This window comes from Dromiciops gliroides, chromosome 4 (assembly GCF_019393635.1).
Source record: "Dromiciops gliroides isolate mDroGli1 chromosome 4, mDroGli1.pri, whole genome shotgun sequence".
Lineage (NCBI taxonomy): Eukaryota > Metazoa > Chordata > Mammalia > Microbiotheria > Microbiotheriidae > Dromiciops > Dromiciops gliroides.
This window is the reverse complement of record NC_057864.1, coordinates 215,824,402-215,850,213: the sequence shown is the minus strand read 5'-3', so window position 1 is coordinate 215,850,213 and position 25,812 is coordinate 215,824,402. Positions and strand designations below refer to the sequence as shown.

At 49.7% G+C, this 25,812-nt stretch overlaps 1 protein-coding gene across 13 annotated transcripts in view; it reads right to left on the bottom strand.

The window, feature by feature from the left end:
• Window positions 1–2,225: 2,225 nt before the first annotated feature.
• AATK (apoptosis associated tyrosine kinase) overlaps window positions 2,226–25,812 on the bottom strand; it is a 224,825-nt gene continuing 201,238 nt past the window's right edge. For 11 of the 13 annotated variants that reach the window (XM_044000036.1, XM_044000034.1, XM_044000029.1 and 8 more), the window contains 8 exons: window positions 23,537–23,670; window positions 20,194–20,278; window positions 19,869–20,008; window positions 13,032–13,181; window positions 8,888–11,981; window positions 8,253–8,403; window positions 7,485–7,706; window positions 2,226–5,029 (listed from right to left, as the gene is read on the bottom strand). In XM_044000036.1, coding sequence (XP_043855971.1) covers window positions 5,001–5,029; window positions 7,485–7,706; window positions 8,253–8,403; window positions 8,888–11,981; window positions 13,032–13,181; window positions 19,869–20,008; window positions 20,194–20,278; window positions 23,537–23,670 — 4,005 coding nt within the window. In that variant the 3' untranslated portion in view covers window positions 2,226–5,000. The remainder of the gene's footprint in view (window positions 5,030–7,484; window positions 7,707–8,252; window positions 8,404–8,887; window positions 11,982–13,031; window positions 13,182–19,868; window positions 20,009–20,193; window positions 20,279–23,536; window positions 23,671–25,812) is intronic. The other 2 variants (XM_044000031.1, XM_044000033.1) reach the window with 1 other exon arrangement.

Below are 25,812 nucleotides of genomic sequence, written 5' to 3'. Positions count from 1 at the left end.
TCCCACTGTCCTAGGCCCAACCTACCCATCAAACAAGATGGGAGGGAGAGGCGGCAGGGCGGGGCTGTAGGACCAAGGGGAGAACAAGGAGCATCTCCCCTGGGCTTGCCTGGGTAGCCCAGGGAGAGGGAGTGCGAGCCCCTTCCTGCCTAGACACACAGCCAACCCCAACCTGGTCTGTAGCTTACCTCTTGGTTTAAGAGAAAACCAGGCTTCTCCCTGAAACTCCAATTTCTGCAGCACAGAACTTGGTCAGAGTCGGATGACAGTGTGAGCTTCCTGCCCATCTCCCACCATCCCTATTAATATCCTTCCCCCACGCACACCAAGAAAAAACAAAACAGGAACCCAAGAGGCACAGACAGATGCTCTGGAAGCCAAGTTACCAAGTTCTCCTCACCACCTATTTTACAAATGGAAGAAGAAACAGGCCATTGAAGGCACCCTGGCCCTGTGTGGCACAAATTAGGTGTGTGTGGGGGGGAGTAACAGGATCCAGGAGGAAGGCTCCTGGCTCCCAGAAGGGAAACATGGAACTGGACATGCTGATAACCTTGGGGTGGGGAGGGGGAAGAGGGGCTCAGGCCTTTAGCATAAGTGCACGAGCAAGGCCCCAGTGGGACAGAAGGCTGTTTGCCACTTCCCCAACCCCCTGGTCCAGCTACATGGGTTGTCAAGGACCTTCCAACTTTCAGGGGGACTGCCTTGTGAATGATTCTATTTGTTCGGCTCAACTCTTCAGGGTGGAGCTAGGACTAAGGGTACAGGAGGCAAAGATGCTTGATTTAAGGGGAGGAAAACCCAAGCTGTCCAAAAGCGGCACAGGCTGCCCAGAGGAGGGGGCGACTCCTCACTGGAGAGCTCCAACCCAGCCGCTTTGTACCAGGGATTCTCCATCAGGTGTGGCTTGGGCTCTAACTCTTACCTCTTTGTTCACTCACCATCCTGAACTGCTCTTGGGAGGAGTTTTCTAGGCCACAAGATCCAAAGGCTTGGGAGTGACTCCATTCTTAGACTGAAGGTAAGAAGTCATTCTGTACTCACCATACCCCAGTGGGAGTTCAGGTGCTTGGCAGATGGTGCTAAATGAGGCCAAGGTTGGGGAAGTCAATGCTGCTGGTAGGCCAGTTAAGTCTACATCCTGTCCACCCCATTCCCCACCCCCCACTTCTTAGCTAAAGCCTTATCTCCAACACTGGCCAGCCTGCCTTATAGATAGGAGCCACAACCGGGACTGGGTATGAAAATGGGTTTGATCCCAGAATCACCCCATCCCATTTAAGAGCAAAAGGCTCTTAAATGCCAGAAGGCCTGGCAGTCCCAGACTCGCTTAGCTCTGGGCCCCCATTTCCTCATCTTTCCTAAGTACTTTTCACCAGGTCTAGGTGAGGACTCACTGAAACAGTCTTTGAAAAAAATTAGCCCATGCCTATCATACTTCCTTTTTTTTTTTTTTAAGTGAGGCAATTGGGGTTAAGTGACTTGCCCAGGGTCACACAGCTAGTAAGTGTTAAGTGTCTGAGGCCGGATTTGAACTCAGGTACTCCTGAATCCAGGGCCAGTGCTTTATCCACTGCGCCATCTAGCTGCCCCCCTATCATACTTCCTAATGAACCAATGAACAAGGTTCTAAATGACAGTGAGGAGAATTTAGGTTGGAGTTGAGAAAGGTCTTCCTGGCATTCAGGTTCAGTGAGCACGGCAGAGATACTTGGGGACCTTGTGGCTTCTTCCTCTCAGGAATGCACCACGTTTGCTTGATGGGATGTGGGTGGAGGCAGATCCCTACTGGGATATAGCATTTTGGTTTTATTTTTAAAATATCTGTTGCATTTGTCAAAGACTTGACAAAAAAGGAGACAACACCAGGAAGGGTATGAAGGGGAGGCTTCAAACCTAAGCAGCGAGCAGGAGCAGTTATAAGGCAATTAGACTCCCAGAAGGCCTAAGGCTAGCAAAGGCTTTCCTGACCGGGAAAGGAGGGTGGCAGTGGCCAGAGCCCCTGAACATTGCTTAATAGCTTGGCAATTAGGCTTGGCATGGGGGCACTTGCCCCTCCTGCAGGGAAGCTGTTCTCATTCTATTCATTTCTGACCCCCCACCTTGTCAAGAGCAGCAGAGGCCATCCAGGGCAAAGGAACGCCTGTACCCTGCCACAGCCCCGGAAGAATCTGGCTCAGCCTGTCCCTGCCTCCCCGCTCCCCCCAGCCCAGCTGCCTCCTCGCTCCCCCCAGCCCAGCTGCCTCCTACCCACTTTTGTCAAAACTTGAAGTGGCTTTTTGTTATCAGAGCTGGGGCAGAGGGACCACCCCCCCTCTCTAGGGGGTGGGGGTGGGGCAGGGGAGAAACCATTTACAGGCAACTTCTTTCTCTCCCCACTGGTGCCTTATTTATTTGGTGGCTTCATGGGTGGTGTGGGTGGGTGGGGGAGTCAATCAGGGTGTTCCCTATATTTTTTTTAGCAACATAGGGATGGTCTAGAAAGTTTCTGGTCACCAAGGGCCCCCTTCCCTAACAGGGCCCCCTCCCGATCTGTACCAGAAGTCCCACTCTTCATTCCCAAATGCCATCCTGACTCCAGCCACAGTTTTGGTAATGCAGTCCCTTAGCCCCTCTCTTTTCTGCTTTCCTCTTCCTTTTAGCCTAAACAAGGGAGGGCTGAGAGGAGACTTGGAAATTGGATCACTCCCAGGAAAGGAGAGGCAGGAGGGTCCAACCTGACAGCTGGAAGAGATGTGGTCCTACCTAAAGGCAGACCCGGGCTGTCTCTCTACCAAAGGGGGAGCCCAGGACCTGGTTCAATTGGCTTCTTAATCCCTAGCCATCTCATCTGTCAGAGGAGTTTACCTGCAGGCATTAAAACTGCAGTAAGGCTCTGCCTCTTCTCAGATTCTTCTGTTCAAGTCTGTCCCATTCCCTCCTTCCATCCCTCCCCCCAGCGTCTTGGAAACTTTCAGAGACAGAAAGGAAGAACACCGAGTCAGCAATGTCCCAAGACCTAAAACCTGGCATGCTCCAGGGCTGGGAAGGGCCTGGCTTCAGAATCCCCTGCAGGATTTGGGGGTTAAACGTCTCTTACCGTTCTAGGAACAAATGCCAACTGGGCTTGACTTTCAAGCTATGACACGTTTGAACGTGCGCACACACAACACACACACACACAATATTATGGAAAAACAATCAATAGTCTCCACCCCCAGGTAAGCGACTCTGAACCCCCCCCCCCCCAGGTAAGGCTGTGTCATTGCCCCAGAGATACACACAGAGCATACCTGTTTACCTATACACACATGCTGGAACATGTGGGCTGGAACCCACGGGCAGATCCATACTCCCACACTCCCCCACAATGCTCTTGCACAAGATGGGTACACACATTTCTCATTCACCTGCCCTTCTCCCCACTCTCAAATCCCAAGGCTGTGAACCCTAGTACAGGGGTTGGTCTGTTGGCCCCAAAGGAGAACACACTCTCTTGGCTTAAAGGCTTTTTTTTCTTAGCTTAATTTCTTTTTAAATAAAAGAAAAAAAAAGTCATTGCACCAGCATTCTAAGCCTCAAACAAATAATTAAAAAAAGGACAAACCAAAAATAAGGTCCCTTTCCCCCCACCCCCACCCCTTCAATAAACTCTTTACATCTCTTTGGCAACAATAACTTAAAATGATCACTGTTCCATTCTCTCTGCATCAGCCATTACAAAAATATTCCCGCAGAGCCCCATTTGCCATTCACCCTGCTCCCCGACCTCTCCCTTAGCCCCAGAGCAGGGGGAATAGGGACCCCAACACTGAACATGAGTGGACAGTTGGGTGGGAGGGGTCCCCTCCTTGCTCGACTTCTTGGCAGATCAGGTCAGTTAAGGCCCAGTCTGCTCTCCCATTTACTGCCCGTGTGCCCTGTAGGGAGGTCACCCCAAGCTCTCTCCCTCAGCTCTCACTCCCCACAAGCAACTTCTAGAATTGGGCCTGTGGCAGAGGGATAGGAAACCCCAGAAATCCTGGAGTCTCACTGATGAATGAGGCTGTGCTGGTAGTGACACCCACCCATCTCCATTGCCCCAAAGCACCAAGGCCTGAGGGTGAGGAAACCTTGTTTACTGGAGGGAAAGACCCATTACTTTTCCCCCTCCCCAGCTGTAGCCGGACAGCAACAGCTGCTTGGGAAATAGTGCCCAGATTTCTGCTCGGGAACCAAACAAGGGAATTAAAAAAGAGAAGAGTAGAGCAGGGGCCATGGGAGTCCCTCCCATTGCCCCATCTTCCAGCAGAGCCAGCTCCTGACAGAAGCTGGGGGCGGGGCGGAGGACAGGGAAGGGTCAGGCTAGGAGCCAGCTCAGGAAACCAGCCATGGCTCTGAGGTGTGGAGGGTGACAAGTCAAGGGAGACAGTGTTACTGACTGACACCAAGGTGGAGATTCAGAAATCCAGTGTATGTACAGCAGGGCCTGGGAGAGCAGGGGAAGAGAGGAAGGCCCCGGAGGGGTGGACACAGGCTCCCATCCCCACTACAGCTCTAGGAAGCAGGGGAGCACGAGGCACTGGGGCAGCAGGAAGGGGCGAGCCCCGAGAAGTCACAGACCATGAGGAGGAGCAAGCAGTACTAGGGTCGTTGTCACCCCCTTGGAGAGGGGAGGCTAAGAAGGGGAGCAGGATTCTGCAAGTCTACCCTTTAACGCTATCATTTATATATGTATATTTATACACAAACCCGCATGCCTTCAAGCACATATGTCCACATAGACCATCGCCCGTGGCTGCACCTGTACCGGACAAAGGGGCAGAAGGCAGGGCTGGGTGGAGATGATGTCTCTGTGAGCTAGCAGCAAACCAAATGCCTCTGATAAAATCTGTCTAAAAAAATAGAGCTGAGTTCTTGCCAACCCCCCTCCCCGTCTCCTCCGTTGCTTCGTCTTGGGGCCGGGAGGGCCGTCTCTTCTTGCCCTGCTCCACAGGGCTGTGCTGGCACTATTAGATCCCGAAGTGCCTTCCAGGCCCAACTTATTCTCGGTCACCGTCTTCACTGCTTCCTGAAACAGAAGGAAGAGGAGGATTATTTTGGCCACGGCCCTCAGCTGGGACCATGTCACCTACCTCACCATGCACATAGCCTGTCTCCCTAACTAAAGTGTGTGCCGTGGCTTGGATAAGTGTGTGCTTGGACATCTTGTCTCCTCTCCAGCATCTCACGCGGTACCCTGAAGAACACAGTGATGACTGATGCTCAGAGCTTGCACCCCCCCACCCCCACCCCATCTCTCCGGTGACAAAACACTCCATCTCCCAACATTCTCACTGGCCATTCCCCACACCTGGAACATTCTCAACCCTCAGCTCTGCCTCCTGGTTTTCTGCAAGTCCCTGTTCAAGTCACGACTTCTCCAGGAAGTCTTCCGGATCCCTCTTCATTCTAGCACCTCCCCCTGCCAATTATTTCCCATCCAGGCTCTATGTTGTTTGTACATATCGTCCGTACGTTGTCTCTCTCATTTGATTGGGAGCTCCTAAAGGGCAGGAACTGAATCTTGCCTTTCTTTTTCTCCCCAGTGCATTGGACAAAACCTGGCCCATAGTAGGTTCTTAATAATAATATTAAATAAAATGAAACAAAGAAGTTTACTGATTGACTGACTGACTGACAGACAGGTCTCCCAGGGACATGTTGGTGAGTACCCTACACAGCCTTTCTTTCCTCTCCTTCAGCATCTATCTGGCTGGAGACCTCCCCACTCTCCTCTACCTCAGGGCACGCCCACTTCTCTGAAGGAATCCTCAGCCCCCCCCCCCCGCTGCCCCCCCCTCCCCCCCCACCAAGGCACATCTCTGTTTCCCTCAGAGATCAGTCACCTCTGGGCTTTCTCTAAAGAGACATGACTGGGGCATTGAAGTGGCGCAGTGGATAGAGCACCGGCCCTGGGGTCAGGAGGACCTGAGTTCAAATCTGGCCTCAGACACTTAACACTTACTAGCTGTGTGACCCTGGGCAAGTCACTCAACCCCAATTGCCTCACCAAAAAAAAAAAAAAAAAGAAAGAGAGAGGCATGGCCAGGGACTGGGGCAGGAGCAGAGGGGAACAGGCCACTCTTATTCAGGCCTAGCAGGGAGATTAGCTCCTAACAGCTTGGGGGGAGGGAAAAGGAGTGGGTCCCTGGGTCCTCAGAGGGACACTAGGACACCTGGACTCCTGCTCCAGCAGCACTTAGGACGGTCCTCTAGAGCTTAGGAATGGCACACAGTAGGTGCTTGACAAATGTTTATCACCTACTGACCCTGCTCCCAAAGGAAGTTCAAGCTGCTCCATCCCTGGGGCTTTTTCCAGGCTGGGTTCTTTGGGTTGGAAGCCAATCAGAACCATGCTTGGGACCATGACATTATCAAACCTGAGGGTCATCGAGGTCATCCATACCCTAGAGCATCCTGTCTATGGCGGCCCAGTCCCACAGCGGGGAGCTCTCGCTGCCAGATAAGGCACCGTTGGGCTGCTATAACCGTTAGCAGAGTATACCTCTCTGCAACCTCTGTTCCCCCCACTTCAGTCTCAGTTTTGCTCTTAGGTGCTAATGCAGACTCTGTCAATCCTCCCTCTCCCATGTCACAGGTCCTCCAGAAGTCAAGGCCATTTGCCCTCCCAGAGAGGCATCTAAGGAAATGCATCATCTCAAGCCAAGGCAGGACAGAGCAGGACAACGACTGTATTGGAATCAGGAAGACCTGGGTTCAAATCCTGCAACTGACCTTTAGGGGCTAAATGCAAGTCACATGTTTGAGCCTCAGTTTCCTCCTCGGTAAAATCACTTGCATCATTTTGCAAGTACTCCATCGAAATGAGGGTAGCCCCTCCTGACAGACTGGGGATGGACTCAGGGTACAGACTGAAGCAAATTGCAGGGATGTGGTCAAAGGGGGAATTTGTTTTGTTGGACTATGCATATTTACATTATGTTTACAATACAATGGTTTTATTTTTTTTTTCCTTTTTTCAACTGGAAGGAGAGAAAATGGGTTTTTAGTAATGGGAAAAAAAATTTTTTTAAATAAGAATAATGGTTGGCACAGTGGATAGAACACCAACACTAGAATCAGGAGGACCTGAGTTCAAATCCAGCCTCAGCTACTTACTAGCTGCATGACCCTGGCAAGTCACTTACCCCGAATGCCTCAAAAAAAAAAAAAATTAGGATAACATAATGCAGTGGAAAGAGGCCTTGGCCTTGAAGATGAAGGGCCTGAGTTCAAATGCCAGTTCTCCCATTCACTACCTGGGTGCCCTGGGTTAAACCATTAATTTCCCAGGGCCACCTCATTTTCCTCATCTTTAAAAGATGACTGACTTAGATGATTCCTAAGGTCCTTCCCACCTCTACACTGATCCCCCCCATGGCTCCCACTGTGGTTTTTACACACCCCAGACCCATCCTTAGTAGTAAGCTTTCCCTGTTTTCTTCTCGGCTCCACCCACATGTGCCCGAGCCCCGGTCCCTCACCTCCTACAGACTCGATGTCCGAGTCAGACACATGCGTAATGGAGAATCGGGAGACAGGGCTGGGAGACACAGTGAAGCGGGAAAACTGGACGGGCAGCACCTGCTTCGGTGGGGTGGCCAGGTTGGGCAGCATGGAGTCTGGCACCCCAGGCCCCGGTGAAGACACAAAAGACGACTTGGCCGGCATTAGTGGGAAGTCATCATCCCACTCGAACCCACCACCTACAAAGAAAGAGACCCTGTCATTCACCCTTCCCCTCCTCCCCCACAATACCCAGGCTTCCCTAGGGAACTCTTGGCTGGGGGCTGGGGGGGGGGGGGAAGGAAAGAAAGAGTAAGAGGGCCTGCTGTGGAGGAGGCCCACGTGCTAGCCCGATCTTCCCCACCCTTCTGCCCTGAGCAGCATCCCTCAGGCCTGAAGTCTGGGGCTTCTTTCTCTCTGATGGACTCAAGTGCTTCCTCAGAAAAGGGAGGCCACAATTAAAAAACACCCACATTACACTCAGAAGCAAGAGGCCGCTGGAATCAGGGGATTGTAGCACAGACACCATCGTGGGCAGAGACAACAGGAACTTCAAGGGGGCAGCGAGGGCAAGATGAGACCCCCCCCCCTTCAGAGGGGTCAGTGGGTAGGGTCACCTGGCCTGCTAAAGGAGGGCCGTACGACCTTCAAGTAGGTGGAGGGTGACTTTGTGGAAGAGGGGGAACATCTACCAAGTACAACAACCCCCACTTTCCACCCTGGCCCAGTCCCCCCACCAGGCTCACTCTCTTCAGAGACTGTCCTGTCAGAGAACTTGTCTGCTGTGCTGAGTTGGTCAGACGGGCCTAGGGGACCAGGGCTGCTTGGCAGGAAGGAGGAAGCCGGTTCCTTCACCTCAGGGAAGTGTTGCTCCCCGAGTTCTCTAGTGGGGCTTTCCTGGGGGTCAGAAAAGGGAAGGTAAAGTACAGAAGTGGCACAGAAGCCTTGTTTTTCAAATGTTTTAATAATTATATTTGAATAGAATTGGTTTCCTTTGTGATTTGTTTATTTTATTTCACACATTTATAAACATCATTCTGAGATGCCGGCCTTGGCCAGGTATCCCCTTCCATCAGAGCCCACCCAACCTCCTAAGGGCCTGGAAACCAAGGAGAAGTGGATATTACCCAGAAACCCCTAGGAGGTGACAGATGATTACCAACTGGCCAATAAGAGGATCCCACCCTCCCCTCTCCAGTCCACGATCTGGATTTCTGGGTTTGGATGAGCACTTAATCCCTCTCACCCAGAGGTATCAGAGATAAACCCATCCTAGCTTCACCCTCTACCCTCCTTTCTATAGCAACCCTAGCAGGACACACACAGAGCCCCCTCCCAGAAGTCCTGATGGCCATTCCCTGGGCCGGGCCGCAGGGCTTACCTGATCAAAGAGGTAGACAGTAACATCATCAAAAAAGGAAACAGCCTTCTTCTTGCGCTCCAGGTCCTCACAGAAGGACTGGGACATGAGGCTGGGCATCTTGAGGAGGCTGCGTAGGTTGCGGGCACTGTGGCTCTCGGCCACCACGATGGGCACCGCAGCCGGTTCCTCTTCGCTCTCCTCGCTCTGCTCCTGGATGTTGTAACAGCACAGCTCTTCATCGGACTCATCACTGTCCTCTGAGTCCTCCTCCTCCTCCTCTTCTGCTGGCCGGCTCTCCTTGGGTGCTGGCAGATCTGACAGGTCCAGGCGCAGAGGGGTTGGCCGTGGGGCCGGCTTCTCCCCCGGCGTCACTCTGGGCCCCGGGGAGATCTCACAGGCCGTGGCTTCCTTCCACTCTTGCACCTCTGCCCCAGGAACCAGGTCCTGAGTTCCCTTGTCCGCCAAGGCGGGGAACACACCTGGGGCCTCCTGGGGCTTGTGACAGCCTTCCCCAACCTCACTGCCCTCTGCACTTGGCAGGACAGGAGTCAGGAAGAATAATTTTGGTGGAGCACGAGCAGGGGCAGGGGCAGAAGCAGGGGTGGGGGCAGGAGCAGAGGCAGGGGCAGGAGCAGGAGCAGAAGCAAGGGTGGGGGCAGGGGCAGGAGCAGAGGCAGGGGCAGGAGCAGAAGCAAGGGCGGGGGCAGGGGCAGGAGCAGAGGCAGAAGCAGGGGCAGGGGCAGGGGTGGGAGCAAGGGCCAACCCTTCTATTGGGTCCTTGGGGCTCTCCTGCTCTTGTTCTTTGACGGCTGGGCTGACTGTCCCCTCAGGAAGGGGCTCCCCAGAAGGAGAGTGAGGTGGCTGAGCACCTGCTTCCTCAGTTGGCATTTCCTGATTGTTGGGAGAGAACCCTTGGGCCTCGGGGCCCACGGGGCTGGAGTCTCCTTCTCCGGCCTCACTGTCCTCCTCGTCCTCCCTCCCCCAGGCAGGCCGCTCGGTCTCCGTGTCATAGTCAGAGAAATAGGCCGAGTCTCGATAGGGGTTTTTCTCATTCAGCCCGTGCAGCTCAGCACTGACAGAGGAGGAAAGCCGCATCTCTAACCCGGGGCTCTCATCCTCCTTTCCCAGGGGCCCAAAGTCCTCGGGGTCCCGGGGCTCATGGGGCTCCTTCAGCACAAACTCAGGCGACTCGTAGTTCTCTGTGTCATAGCCACTATCGAGGGCGCGGGGCTGCCCCGTGGTAGGGTAGGACACTGTGGGGCTGTAGATCTCTCCCGCATCACTGGCCGTGGAGGGGATGTCCAGTGACTCCAGGGAATCTGGCGTTCCCACCTGCTTCTGGAGGGACCGGAACGCAGGGGTTGTGTCAGGCTTCTCCATAAGGAAGTCATTGGAAAAGTCTGTGAAGACCCCGGAGGTGGCCTCGGTGGTGTCCTCATCCTCACTACCTGGCCCTTCTAGCTCGGGAAAGCTACCGCTGCTGTCCAGTGTCTGGTCTGGCTCATTGCTGTTACTCTGGCTACTGTCCCATGGCACAGGGGAGTCTGACTTAGGAACAAGGGCAAGGTTGCCCGCTGCCCTGGTGAGAAGTGGGGCTCTGGCTTGGGGCGGAGAGGGCAAGGGAGAATGGGTTGGAGACCTGCAAGGAGTTATGGCCTCCTCCGTGGCTTTTTGATCAGCCCCATGATCTACCGCCCTTCTCTCTAGGGTTTCTATGTCTGTCATCTGTGAGGGAGAGACGGCAACCGGGGTTGGGTCCTCCTCCGGCTGGCAGTGCTGGGGGGGGCTGGGGGGGCTCCCCAGCTCCTGCCTGGGGAAAGCTGCTTCTGACCCCTGACTCTCAGCAAGGGGCGGGTCTGGTAGGCAGTCTGGGGCAGGAGACTCACACAGGTCAGCTCCTGAGCCCAGGCTCCCTCCTGATCCCAAGTAGGAGTCTACAAAGTGAGAGGCCCAGCTCTCAAGGGCACAGCTGCTATTGATGTTGTTGTTGGCGGACACGTTCGAGGTCCAGTGTCTTTGCTGGGTGGCCAAGTTTGCCTCCTCGGTTCCCTCGTTTGGGGAGCTGCTGTAGGGCAGACTGTCCTGTTCACCCAGCTCTATGGTCACTGATCCAGGAGGGCTGCCCAGTGTCTCCTGTTTCACTGACTCTCCTCCCACCATGGCCTCCTCCCCACCCGGTGACTCCAGGGTTGCAGAATTCCCTGAGGGGGACACTCCCAGCGGGTCCTCAAAAAAAGCCTGCCGGAAGGCTGGAAGGCCCCAGTCTTTGCTGGTGTCCTCCCTGCATCCCCCCAACAAACTGTCTTCAGTCCGTGAGTCCCCAGCAGGGGAAGGCTGGTAAGAGAGCGAGTCTTTGCTACAGCTCATATGGGAGTAGTAGTCGGGATGATCCCAGGGCCCCTCCCCACTGGGTCCTTGCCCCAGCAGGGGCTCCATGGTCAGCGACACAGTAGGGCTGCTGTCTGAGTCATAAGTCCCCCCCACGGGTCCTTCTTTGTCATGCCAAGGGGTGGCCACCTCAGGAGACGCCTGCTGGCACTCAGGGCTGGAGGAACACATGGTGAAGTCCAGATCGCAGTCGGCTGGTTCTTCAATGCGAATGTAGTACTCGCTGCTCACCGAAGGGCTGTGAGCGCTGAGGATGGGCACCACCCCCGGCGGTGGACACTCATAGCAGGAAGGTGAAACTCCCAGGCTCATGTGGCTGGCAGAGGAGCTGGCTGGGTAGTAGAGGTCCTGGTAGTGAGCAGCATGGCCGGGGCTCAAGGTCCCTGCAGGAGTCTGGAAGGCTTCTGCTCTGCTGGGTTCCCACTTGTATTCAAAGTTGAGGCCGTGGCTGGTCTCCATCACCGTCAAGATGTCGTCGCCATCTGAATGGAAGCCATCCCCTGAGAACTGCTCCAGGAGCGGGAAGCTGGAGGAGAGCTCAGCCACACTCCCCAGGTGGCTGGCCCCACCCGTCCCGCTGGGCTTCAGGGACTTCCAGCGCTTCTCAAAGTCCTCCTCGGCCTCCGTGGTCCCCTTGGCACACAGGTAGGAGAGCAGCAGGTGCACCTCCTCTGCCGTGGGCCGCTGCTCGGGCTGGAGCCAGCAGAACTGCATCACCTCATACCTGTGAAGCCCAGGGGAGAGATGGGGTGCTGAGGTCTGTCCCCATCCTAGAGTACTCTGACCCGACCCTCCTGCTTCCCCATCCTCCTCACTTCCACACAGGGTGGCCACTGCTTCCAGATCCACCCACTGGAATGGCCTGTCCTTGGCTGACCACTGGGCTTCAACTGTTGCCCTCCCGGGCTATATTTCTACCACGTGTATCATCTATTTAGAGTATGCCTGTGCATGTGTGTTGGAGGGGAAGGATATTTCCCCTTAAACTCTGTGCTGAGATTACATTCTTCTGAATCCTTGTCTTCCACCCCCTTCACCAAGCTCAGACGCTACACATGGTACACTACAAACAGAACCAGGGACACATGGGATGCCAGAGGCAGAGGGCACCTTAAAAGCCATCTGGCACAGAGGTCATAGCGAGAGCAGAGCTAGGCCCAGAAGGGACCTTGGATCCATCCAGTCTTCACCCCCCGCGTTACAAATGAGGACCATGGAGGTAAAGCAACTTGCCCAAGGCCACATGGTTAGAGAAATAAGCCAGGTGCTGGAGTGACTTAAAGTACCACACATCCTCTGAGTGGAGTCTCCCAGGGACTCTGATCGGGGGAAGCCAGAAATCAGGGCGGAGTCACCAATGGCTCAGGCTGTGGCACATGGGAAATCCCAAGCTGAAAAGCTGTCAGAGGGCTCATTTCTACAAGGGATGGGGAGGGGAAGGAGAAAGAAGAGGAAGAGGAGGAGGAAGAGGAGAAGAGGAAGAGGAGGAAGAGAAAGAGGGGAGGAGGAAGAGGAAAAGAGAAGGAGGAAGAGGAAGAGAAAGAGAGGAGGAAGAAGAGAGGAGGAGGAAGAGGAGGAGCAAGAAGAAGAAGAGGGGAGGAGGAGGAGGAGGAGCAAGAAGAGGAAGAGGGAAGGAGGAGGAGGAGGAAGAGGAGGAGAAAGAGGAGGAAGAGGAAGAGAGGAGGAGGAAGAAGAGGAGGAAGTGGAAGAGGGGAAGAAGAAGAAGTAGAAGAGGGGAGGAGGAGGAGGAAAGGAAAACTGTGTATCTCCTTACCAGCGGTCTGAGAGTGACAGCTTTAGCTGGGGCTTGGGTAACTTGAGCTGCTGCTCTTTGATAGCGTAGGTAAGCACCTGGCGGTCAGAGTGGTGTTGGTAGGGCTGGGCACCCAGCTCAAACAACTCCCAGATGGTCACGCCCAGCGACCTGCAGGGGATGAGATTGCAAACCACTCAGTACACAGTCAAGAGAAACAAAAAAGCAATGAGCAAGCTCTGAATCAAGGCTCTGCTTCTACTTTTACTGAAAAGGCTAATAAGTGATTTCTTAGTTTGAGTAAAAAAAAAAAAAATTCTACCCTGATTAGGGCAACGGAAGAAAAAAGTCTTAAAAAAAAATAACAGCTGGCATTTACACAGTACTTTAAGAATTGCAAGGCACTTTACAGTTATTGTCTCATTAGATCCTCACAACAACCCTGGGAGATGCATGATATTATTATCTCCATTTTAAAATTTAAAGATGAAGAAAGTAAAGCAGACAAGCTAATGCCTGCCTAGAGGGACTCATCACCACCGCCACCATCGTCACCATCACCAACATTTATTTACATAGCACTTATTATGTTCTAGGCATTATGCTAAGTGCTTTACAGCTATTATCTCATTTGATAATCACAACCACTCCAGAGGGTAGGTGTTATTATTCTCCGCATTTTACAGATGGGAAACTGAGGCAAACAGTGGTTCAGTGACTCACCCAGAGTCACACATGCAGTAAAGAAGTGGGACTGGATCTCAGGTCTTCCTGACTCCAAGGCTCATCCTCCTGCAACTGCACCATTTTTGTGTGTGTGAGGCAATTGGGGTTAAGTGACTTGCCCAGGGTCACACAGCTAGTAAGTGTTAAGTGCCTGAGGCTGCATTTGAACTCAGGTACTCCTGACTCCAGGGCTGGTGCTCTATCCACTGCGCCACCTAGCTGCCCCCTACTGCACCATTTTTAGAGAACCCTACCTAGACAATCATTTCAAGCCATAGCATGTTTCAACAGGAAGGACTCAATAATCTGTCACCGAGATGATTCCCTCCTGACCCAAGTCCCATGACCTCATGATCACAGAGAGCAAAGTCATTCAATTTAGTTAGGGGAACTGGGGGAGGGGGCACCAAAGAAGTGCCCTGTCCTAGGTCACATAACCACTTGAGAGCAGATCCAGGGCTAAAACTCAGGTTTCTGGCCCTTTCACCATGCTGTGCTTCCTCTCTGCAGTCAAGGCATTGGATGCTCGAAGGATTGTGGACTAATGGAAGCTTAGGGTTAGGATGGATTTTAGAAGTCATTCAGTCTAACTTCATACCCACTACAGAAACACCCTCTCTAACATCCCTGCTAGATGGGCATCCAGTCTCTGCTTGAAGCCTTGAGGGAACAGGGCGGGTCCCTCCTCTCCACTCATATCAACTGCTCCACTGCTGGAGAGATCTGAGGGTTTCTAAGTTCTCCCTTCTCTTTACATAAAGTTTCTACATTAGTCCTTATCCTGTACCATGGAGCAAAAGATAATATGCCTGGTCTCTCTTTCCCAATATAGCCCTTCAATTACTCAGTTCAACACTTATTAAACACTTACTCAGTACATGGTATATTTTGCTCAGCACTGGGGACACAAGATGAAAAACAGTCCTCAGGGAGCTTACACTCTTTTGTGTGTGTGTATGTGTGTGTGTGTGTGTGTGTGTGTGTGTGTGTGTGTGTGTGTGTGTGAGGCAATTGGGGTTAAATGACTTGCCAGGGTCACACAGCTAGTAAGTGTGTAAAGTGTCTGAGGCCAGATTTGAACTCAGGTCCTCCTGAATCCAGGGCCGATGCTCTATCCACTGCACCACCTAGGTGCTCCGAGCTTACACTCTTAACAGGGAAGACAGAACAAGTAAGAATGATACCAAATAGGGCCAGCTAGGTGGCGCAGTGGATAGAGCACCAGCCCTGGATTCAGGAGTACCTGAGTTCAAATCCGGCCTCAGACACTTAACACTTACTAGCTGTGTGACCCTGGGCAAGTCACTTAACCCCAATTGCCTCACAAAAAAAAAAAAAAAGAATGATACCAAATAGAATATGATAGGGCAGCTGGGTGGCACAGTGGATAGAGTGCTGGGCCTGGAGTCAGGAACATTCGTTTTCATGAGTTCAAATCTGGTCTCAGACACTTACTAGCTGTGTGACCCTGGGCAAGTCCCTCCAACCCTGTTTACCTCAGTTTCCTCATCTGGAAAATGAGCTGGAGGAAGAAATGGCAAACTACTGTAGTATCTTTGCCATGAAAACCCCAAAATGGGGTCACATAGAGTTAGTTGGACACAACTGAAACAAGTAAACAACAAAGAATAAGATAAGGTCAATAGGGACATCCTCAATTTGAGGGAGGGATTACTTTCAGTTGGGAGGTGGGAGGAAAGAGACCAAGGAAGGCTTCCTGGAGGAGGCAGTACTGGAATTAGGCTCTGAAGGAAGATTTCAGCTCTTAAGATTTAGATCCTCTCCCCACCCTCAGAAGTTATCTAGTTCAAGGTTCTCACTATATAGAAAAGGAAACTGAAGCCCAGAGGCTTGCCCGAGATCAGTAAATAGAAGTAAACAGAAGAAGTGAGACTTGAATCCAAGGCCCTCGGACTCCAAATCCAAAGCTCTTTCTACGTTGTCACACTGCTTGCTAGAGATGTGTACTATTGGCATGAGTGAATGGCCCAAGAAAATTGCAATGAAGGGGGATAGTGAAGGAAAAGACTGGGGAACCGCTAACAGTCTGATGAGGACAAAAAGTAAATCAAGGGGAATGGGATGAAATCAGGGCTGTGATCCTCACCGCTGATGCGGTCATGGATCCTTGAAGTGTTGAGAGGAGAAAGAAGAAGTGTGAGGAGGGAGAATCTGTAGGGTGCTATTACAGTGCCTGACACACTGTAAGCACTTAATAAATGTTTATTGATCAATTGTTTATTGACTGATTAACAACAATCCTAAACTATACCGGAGTGTTGATGAGTAGAGAGTCACAGGATGTGAGAATTATTGTGAGGATAGAATCAAGGCCAGGGAAAGGGAAAAGTCAGAGATGACAGGGTCTGATCCAGAAGAAAAGGGGTTTTTTGTGGGGCGGGGGGAAGATACTGACTCTATTTTTTGATATGTTGAGTTTGAGATGCTGGCCATCTAGATGGTACAATGGATAGAGCTCTGAGCCTGGAGTCAGGAAGACTTGAGTTCAAATTTTATCTCAGATACTTATTAGTTGTATGACCCTGGGCAAGCCACTTAACCTGTCTGCCTCAGTTTTTCCCAACTGCAATATGGGGATAATAATAGCACCTACCTTCCAACTGTTGTTGTGAGGATAAAATGAGATAATTCTTGTAAGTCTCAAAGTGCTACAGAAATGCTAGCAATCGCAATGATGAAGATGAAGTTGGTGATGAAGATTAAGGCAATGATGGTTGTTTGTGTCCACATGGGTTTGTCTAGATGTGGCTGTCAAAGGGGCATGAATAAAAACTTCTATATTCTCCTCTCCCCATCCTTTTCCAAGGGGAATTTTGATTCTTGCCAGGAGAGAAAGCAGGAAATTGGTAGAGAGATTGGCCACTTTCCTCTCCTTGGGGTGGAGGGTAGGCAGGGAAATAGGCTAGAATTTTATCTATTCTTTCCCCTCTCAAATATTGTTAGCTATGGGGAAACACATTTTTAGGCTGGAGCTGAGTAGCTTATTGCTATCCCTTATTGGGAAGGAGCATCCCAAGCTATATACCTAAGGCTTAGTTCCCTTCTCACCAAATGCAGGTTCCATAAAGAACACACATAGCAAATAAACCCATTTATCCAAGTAGAAAGCAAAACATATTGGGACGATGTGGTTTCTTGACTCTTCACAACCCTGCTCTCCCTCCTCTGGATACACTTGAGGTTGTCAATTTTCCTCTCCAAATGTGGCATCCTAATTCGAATACACTACAACTGAATCTGGTATCCCAATATCAATACGCTGTTGATGGAGCTATAACTTGGTCTGGCCATTCTGGAAAGTCATTTGAAATGAACAACAATAATAACATTTAACATTTCTATAGTTCTTACTATGTGCCAGGCACTGGGCTAAGCGCTTTGCAATGGTCATCTCATTTGATCCTTACAACAACCCCATTTATTACACCCCATTTTACAGATGAGGAAAGGGAAGTAAACAGAGGTTAAACGACTTGCTCAAAGATACACAGCTAGTAAGTGTCTGAGGTCGGATCTGAACTCAAGTCCAGTGGGATTAATACTTCTGGAGATCTGATAATAATAGAAGCTTTTCTAGTACAATGTCCCAAATGTGCATCATTGTTTCTTTTTAAAGTAATGGTGTAACATTATACTGGATCATATTATTAAGCTTGTGGTCAAGAAATATCCCCAGAATTTCTTGCAGATGAGCTTGATGACAGTCACATCTCCTCTATCCTCTACTTGTGCAAATAAGTTGTTTGTTTAACCTAGATATCCCTAATAAATTTCTTGTTGGCTTTGGGCCAGTACTTAAGCCTACTGAGATAATATCAGAGCTGATCATAATTTTGAATCATGACTCTGTCATCTCTCATGTTAGCTGCTCGGCCTTCTTTGTGTCATCTCTATGCTTGATAAGCATTTCCCCCAATATCTTCATTAATAATGATTAAATATAATTTCTTCATTAATCATTAGAGAAGCTCTAAACAGAATGGAGCTAACAATAGAGCCTTGTGGCACTTCACTAATGACAATCTTCTAGGTGGACATGTATTTTAAAAGAGCAGCTCTCTCAAAAGGTAGCCTGGAGACTGCAGAGTGTGCCTAGGATGCTCACAGGGGATCCATGAAATCAAAACTATTTTCATAAAAATAGCAAAAAAAATCTTCATTTCAAATACAGTAAATATTAGTGTATATAATCCACAGAATCAAAAAATCTCAGAGGAGGTACTCAGTATTTAAGAGCGTAAAGGGGTCCTGAGACCAAAAAATTTGGGAACCACCAATTTAAAACAGCAACATATTTACCCAGCAGTTTCTGCCTATGAAATAACCCTCCCCCCAGTTCCCACCTGAGGTCAGGCCCTCATCCTCTCTTGCCTCCATTATTACAACAGCCTCCCCATCAGTCTCCCTGCTTCAAGCTTCTCCCCACTCCGGTCCACCCCCCACACTGCTGCCAAAGTCATTTTCCTTAGGTGTAGATGTGATCATGTGACTCCCATATTCAATCAATTCCAGTGGTTTCCTATTGCCTTAAGGATAAATATGAACTCTTTTTTTTTTTTTTTTTTTTTTTTTTTGCGGGGCAACAGGGGTTAAGTGACTTGCCCAGGGTCACACAGCTAGTAAGTGTCAAGTGTCTGAGGCCGGATTTGAACTCAGGTACTCCTGAATCCAGGGCCGGTGCTTTATCCACTGTGCTATCTAGCCGCCCCTGTGAACTCTTGAGTTTAACTTTTTTTCCTTCTTGTATCAGCCATGGTCCAGAAACAAACAAGGAAAAAAATTATGTTTGCCTTTGAAAACCTTTCACAACAGGAGCCCAAGCCATCTTTCCAGATTCAAAGGACATCACTCCCCCTGTCGGATTCTTCAATCCAGACAAGCTATCCCCCACAACGCTCCATTTCCTGCCTCCAAACCTTCCCGAATGCCCAGAATGCCCCGAATGCCCCCTCATCCTCATCTCTGCCTCTCCTCCTTTAAGTTGCAGCTCAAGAGCCATTTTCTACATGAAGCTCTTCCTGATCCCCCCCCACAACCAACTGCTAATATTCCTCCTTCCCAAACTACCCCGTATTTGTATCTATTCATTTTGCATTTATCCTGTGTATATTTACATATTCACTTGTGCTCCTCACAAAGAGGGATTATTTCATTCTTTGGACCTAGCGCCACCTAACAAATGTGTTGCTACTGATGGATATATCTGTTATCTCATTTCTGGGGTCAGCTCTGATCAACTGTATCCAACTGCTCGTTTTGCACTGACTTCATCAGCTTATTCTATCGATGCCAAGGAGACTGTGCAATGATTTGCTAAAATCAAGCCACACTATGTTTATATCTGGTGTTTCCCTGATCTGCCACCCTATAAAAAAAAATGGATATGAGGTTAGCATGGCATGACTTCTTAGCAAATCTATACTGGTTCATAGTGATCACTGTATTCATTTCTGAATGTTCTTAAAAGATGTCTAACAAGTAGCCTTGACAATGTAAGTGAAAACAGAGCAGTCTCTTATGAATATGCAAATATGCACATCACCTATATTAACTGCACATGGTATCACATATTTGTACAAATACATGCTATGTACATAGACTTGCTCCCACACGCACATACAAATACACACAGGCTTATGCACATGGAAAAGAACACAAGGTGTATCTTAGAACCTAGGGGGAAGTAATGATGGTAGCATGTAGAGTCTCCTTCCAGCCTCTTCAAAGATAATGGACTTGTACAGTTCAATCCCAGAGTATAGAAATGTGTAAGTAGGATTTTCAGGGAAAAGAAAAGCCCCAAACCCAAGTAGCCAAGGGTCAGCCCTGTCCTTTTTCTTCCCTAAATCTGAATGGGAAAGGGGAACAGTTGGCTGGAAAGAGCCTTTGACACCATCTAATCCAACCTCATTGCTTTACAGAAAAGGAAAGCAAAGCCCAGAGGTGTCAAAGTGACAAGGTCACAGAGGTAGTCCAGGTCTCCTGACACCCAGTTTAGTACTTCTGATCTCCCTAAGGCCCTGGATGAAGCAGGTGGGGCCCACGGTTGGAGGGAAGGAGCTCAGTCCCTATTCCACCCTGTGCTCCCTCCCTTCCGCCCACCCCCCTCACCAGACATTGCTGGCCTTGGTCTGGTCCACAACGAGGAGGTTGCTGTGCACCTCATCAATGAGTTCAGGGGCGATCCAGCGCAGCGGCACCCACAGCTGGTCGGCCGTCACGAAATAGTCATCCTGCCAAGCATGCACGGTCAGCACGAGGAGAGAATGTCAAACTCCATGTGGAAGCAGCCAAGCCCTCCTCCCCTTCACATGCCCTACAGCCCAACCCACCTTGGGGGAGGGGGAGAATCCTGTCTGACCCACTGCTAAAGGGTGTGCATGGGGGAAGGGGGCGGGATGTACCCTGATGTCTCCCCAAACCCACATGGACTTACTTTGTACTTGCAGTGAGATAGGCCGTAGTCCCCAATTTTCACAGTCAGGTCTGCAGTCAGTAAGCAGTTCCGCAAAGCTAGGTCACTAGATAAAGGAAATTTTGGGAAAGGAAGGGACAGTGTCAGACTGGGAGCCAGGAAAGAAGGACTCAAATCTGGGCTGAAGAAGCTGGGGGTGACACAGGGGACCCAAAGGTGTTTCCCAAACAACCAGAACTTCCTTTGGCCACCTGACAAAAGGCACTAATTGCATGTACTAGATGTATATGAGATGCTGGGAGCTCTGCAGCGGCACCAGCACACCAGACTCAAGAGAAGCTCCATCATCTGGAGTTTTCCCAGGCTGTCCTTACACACAATGTGACTTCAGATATAAGCAGTGAGGTGGTGTAGTGATTGGAGTGCTTAATTTGGAGTCAGGGGACCTGAATTCTAATCCTGCCTCAGACATTTATTAACTGAGTGATTCTGGGAAAGTCACTCTCAGCCTCAGTTTCCTCATCTGTAAAATGGAAATAAATCTACTTGCCAGACAGGCTTGTTGTAAGGATCAGATGAAATAACACAAATAAAGCATTTTATGAAGCTTAAAGTGTTATATAAATGCTAACTAAAATGCTATTTTTATTATCATCATCATTATTATTTTCTTCAGAACAAAAGATGGAGAAAGTAGAATTGAGGAGAGGAGAGAGCAGGGTATGAGTGGCTTTCCCTCCTGATTTAGACATTTAAATGCAAAACAATAGAACCAAGCTTGATTGTCCCCATGGGAATAAGGGTGGACTGTTAACTTAGCTCTCCCTCCCCAGCTCCCATCCCCCCCTGCCCTGTGGCCAGCTTATGACTCCTGAAAGCTGCCTGGTAACCAGGAAGGCTTTCCCCTTGGGTGGGGGCAGGAGCCCCTCTCCTAGCAGTGGGAACCACTTTCCCCCTTGTATAGGCCACAAACACCTCTGTCTCATGCATATGCTCCCTCCCTCCCTCCCTATCTCTGACATCATCCCAAATTTGCTGACTAGCCAGCAATATGAGGAAAAGAAACCGAGACAGCTGGGGAGGAGGGATGGGGTGGGGGCGCAGGGGGAGAAGAGAGAAAGCAGCTAGATGAGTAGCCCCCACAAGAATACTCCCTATTTACACAGTATTTTCTCTTTCTAGAGCAAGTATCTCACTTATATCCCTGTTCCCCCACAACTGCTCTGGGAGAAGAGAGAGAATTATCTTCACTTTGCAGATGGGAAAAATGGGGCTTAAAGAGGTTAAGACCTCACCTAGTGAGTCACGAAATGAGTCAAGGAACAGCTGGGAACAGCGTCCCGCACTTCAGACACTGGGCTCTTTCCAGGAGACCACCCTGCCCACAGACAGAAGTGGGATAGGGAAGCAATCCCAGAGAGGACAAAGGCAGCCCAATCAGTGGTTCTTTTTAGGCTGTCCTGAAAATGTATGGCTCCACAGCAGAAGATGGGGAAAAGATATTGGGGGGGGGAAGAAGAGAAGGAAAAGGAAGAAGAGGAAGAGGAAGAGAAGGATGAAGAGAGCAAATGCCAAATGAGACAATTCAGCATCCACTGATTCCCATTATTCAGGCCTTAAGGCTTTCTCAGCTGTACCTGGTCTCTGCCTGCCTTTTAGTCATGGCACTGTTCATTTATCCAGGCAAAATAGAAATAAAGAAAAAGGAAGGAAGGAAGGAAGGAAGGGAGGGAGGGAAAGAAAAAAGAAAAGGAAGAAAGAAGAAGGAAGGAGAGGAAGAGAGAAAGAAAAGAAAGAAGGAAGAAAAAGAAAAAAGAAAAAAAGAAAAAAACGAATGAGAAAGGTGAAATTAAAATCTGTTCCAGTTTGCTTTCCTAGGAAAAAGACTGGTGGGAGAAGAGGCTGAGATAACTGTTTAGGATGAGATGGGCTCCCCCTGCTGTCCTTGGCCAAAACCAGTTTAAGTGCAAAGGAATGTCTATGGTGGTCTGGGTCCTAGGCTCTGAGCTTCACTGACAAAACTAGAGCACCTACAAGAGACCAGTGGCTCAAGGGCAAGAATCCAGGGCTGGTGGCTGGGTTGGGAGAGTGGAGGGGTGCAGAGCCAGCCTCCCAGCTGGGACGTCACAAGGCTGCCATGTTCCAAGCATGCTACAGGGTTCCGGGCAGCAGCATGTCCTGGGTGTGTGGGGGCAGGATCCAAGAGCGGGACTCCTCTTCCTGCTCCCGGGACAGGCCTCAGGGGAGAGGGGGGCAGTGCAGGTCAGGAAGAAGCTGGCAGCCACCCTCTTCAACAAAATCACTGATGCTGGAGTCTCCATGTGCCGCTCACTCAGCATCAGGATATTGTTGGGGAGGAAGGCCAAGGTGAGCAGTGGTGCTTGGGGGAGAGGCTGCCCCCATGGCCGCTCGTGCATCCTGGAAAAATCAGAAGCAGAGAATCCTCGAGCCAGCAGGGCAGGGGAGATGGGAGGGGCATGGCATCATGGAAGACAGCGCTGGATTTGGGGTCAGAAGACCTGAGTTCAAATCCTGGCTCAGTTACTTACTACCTGTGTGGCTCTGGGCAAGTCACTACCCATCTCTGGACCTGTTTCCTTATCTATAAAATGAAGAGGATCCTCTATTAGATGCCCTTTCAGTTCTAAATGCTGACTGTACAGACTTCGAAGGATTCTTAGCCTTGAGGTGAATCCCCTCCTAAACCAAAGTCCTGCTTTTAAAGACCTACAGAACCTGGATCCACATGGTTTCCCACCTGGGGCCAAGGAGAAAGAGCTTTTGCCATCAGGAATTTCTTTGCTATGTTTAACCTCAACCCCTCATTCTTCACCTTGGTTCTTCTCCAGCCTGTCTTGGAGACAAAGAATAGCACACCTGACTGCAATGGCTCCTATCCAGAAGCTCCTCAGCAAGCAGAAGACAAATCCCAGAAGCAGTGAGCTAACCCAACACAGAGGACCTCATCTCTGGGAAGGGGAAGCCTGGGCTTGGCAAAGAACCTCGGACCCAGGCCACCAAGTGCAACCTAGTGAAATCCAGGGCAAATTCTCCCCAAATTCACAGGGCAGGGAAGACAAGAGCATATTGGAAAGGAAAGGAAGGCAGAGAAAGGCGCGTATCACAGGTGGGGAGAAGAATGGCAGAGGTTAGTTCCTGGCTTCCCAATTTCACTTCCAGTTAGACAGTGGACATTCAAATCCCTCCCAGCTTTGGAGAGGAAAAGAGGTAGGCTCACCAAGTCCCTATCTCAGGATGTAGCTGACACCCCTGCCTCCCCACCTCCACCACTCCTGCCTCCACCAGCCCAATCAGGGTGAGCCCCCTACCTAAAGGCATGGAAAGGCACCAGTTTCCAGCTTACCTGTGCACATAGTTGTTCTTGTGTAGGTGTAGGACTCCACATGCCAACTCACAAGCCATCCGCTGCAAGGTCAGAGGATCTGGGACCATGGACTCTGCCACCCGGCAGCTGCGCAGATAGCCCTTGAGGTCTCCCTGCCAAAGAGCAACCCCAGAATTACATTCTCGGCTCCCTGGAGTAGGCACACAAGGATGGGGAGAGCCAAGGCCAACACAGGTCAGTACAGAGCGCCTAATGTCCATCCAGCAGGCTGCCTTTGGGCCAGGATAACAGAGGAGACAAACACTATACAATACACTAAGCTACTAAGGGCTAAAAGAGTCATGAGCATTATTTCTCTGGTTCCTCTAAGAGAGACAAAGTCTGGAGCCCTTAAGTGTGCCACCCAGGCATCTTGGTGGGAAGCTGTTATTTCCTAAGAAGAAAAGCCTCAAGGGGGCAGCTAGGTGGCACAGTGGATAAAGCACTGGCCCTGGATTCAGAAGGACCTGAGTTCAAATCCAGCCTTAGACACTTGACACTTACTAGCTATGTGACCCTGGGCAAGTCACTTAACCCTCATTGCCCTGCAAAAAATAAAAATTAAAAAAAAAAAAACAAGAAGAAAAGCCTCAAAGCAAAACCTTCCATGATGCAGGCAGAAAGAACATAGCTAAGGGCTAAGCTTGAACTAAGAGAAAGAAAAAAGGAAAAAAACAAAAAACAATTCTCTTGATTGTAGGAAGGATCTTGGCCTGGAGAGGGTAGATGCTAGAAAGAAAATAGGCAGCTACATAGTACAGTGGTCAGGGCCCTGGACCTGGAACCAGAAAGACCTGAGTTCAAAATCCCACTTAAGACACTGGCCATGTGACTCTGAGCAAGTCACTTAACCTTGTGTGGCCTCAAACATCTGCCTCACAGGGTTGTCATGAGGTTCAAAGGAGATCTCTGTAAAGCTCTCTATAAATGTTTGCCATAGTAATAACTTCTATTATTGTTATTATTATATTTTATTACGTTATATTGTTATTATTATATATTGACTAAACTAAATGGAAAGCGGGCTTGTTGGGTGTCTGGTTTGAAACCAAGACATCACAGTAAGATAAATTTCCAGTGTGAATGAATCTATCAGTTTCTGACTCTATTAGGCTCCGTGTTCCTGTGATTTGATCTACATACAAGGTTCAAGTATTACAGAATCATAGCATCTCTGCATTGGAAGGGACCCAAGGTCCAGGCATACAAGACGATGAAGTAGGGTGATAGATCTCCTCGAGTGGCTCATTGGACCTGCCCTGAAGGTCACAGGAACAGAGACCTAGATCTGGAAAGGTCCTCCGAGACCACCCAGTTCAACCTTCTTATTTTACAGATGAGGAAATTGAGGCCCAAGGAAGTGAAGTGACTGTCTCAAGGTTGCCCAAGTCATAACGGTCAGCAGGATTTCCGTCTGAGTCCTCTGACTCCAGAGTTCTGGGAATGTGCTGAGTAATGCCAGTGTGTTTGGGGAATGAATGAGTAAATGCTGATGGTGATGACTTTAAAGAACACAACACTCATTTGATGGCATATTTGTTAAAATTAGATGGATCCAGCATATTTGTTAACATTTTAAAAAATCAGTTTCTGTGGATGACTAGGCTATTCTCAGCAATAAAATGATCTAAGACAATTCCAAAGGACTCATGATGAAAAATGATATTCACCCCCAAAGAAAGAACTGATGGAGTCTGAATGCAAATTAAATTATACATTTTTTGTCTTTCTTTTTTGGGGGGGAGATTCCTGCATTTTTCTTTTGCATCACAACTAATATAGAAATAGGGCATCTCAGTGGCACACTTGAATGCCAGACCTGAAGTCAGGAACACTCATCTTGCTGGGTTCAAATTTAGCCTTTAGAAACTTACTGTGTGACCCAGGGCAAGTCACTTAACCCTGTCTCAGTTTTCTTATCTGTAAAATGAAATGGAGAAGGAATGACAAACCACTCCAGTATCTTGGCCAAGAAAACCCCAAATGGGGTTATGAAGAATTGGCCATGACTAAAATGAGTGAACAACAACAATATGGAAATATGTTTTGCAAGACTGCACTTGCTATCTACAGGAGAGGGGATGGGAAAGAGGGAAGTAAAAATCTGTAATGCAAAATTTTAAAAAAACCAAAAAGTTAAAAATTGTTTTTATGTATTAATGCGAGTTGATTCTCTATGTATACCATCATATCATCTGCAAAGAGCGATAGTTTTAATTTCCTCATTGCCTTTTCTAATTCCTCCTCTTATTGCT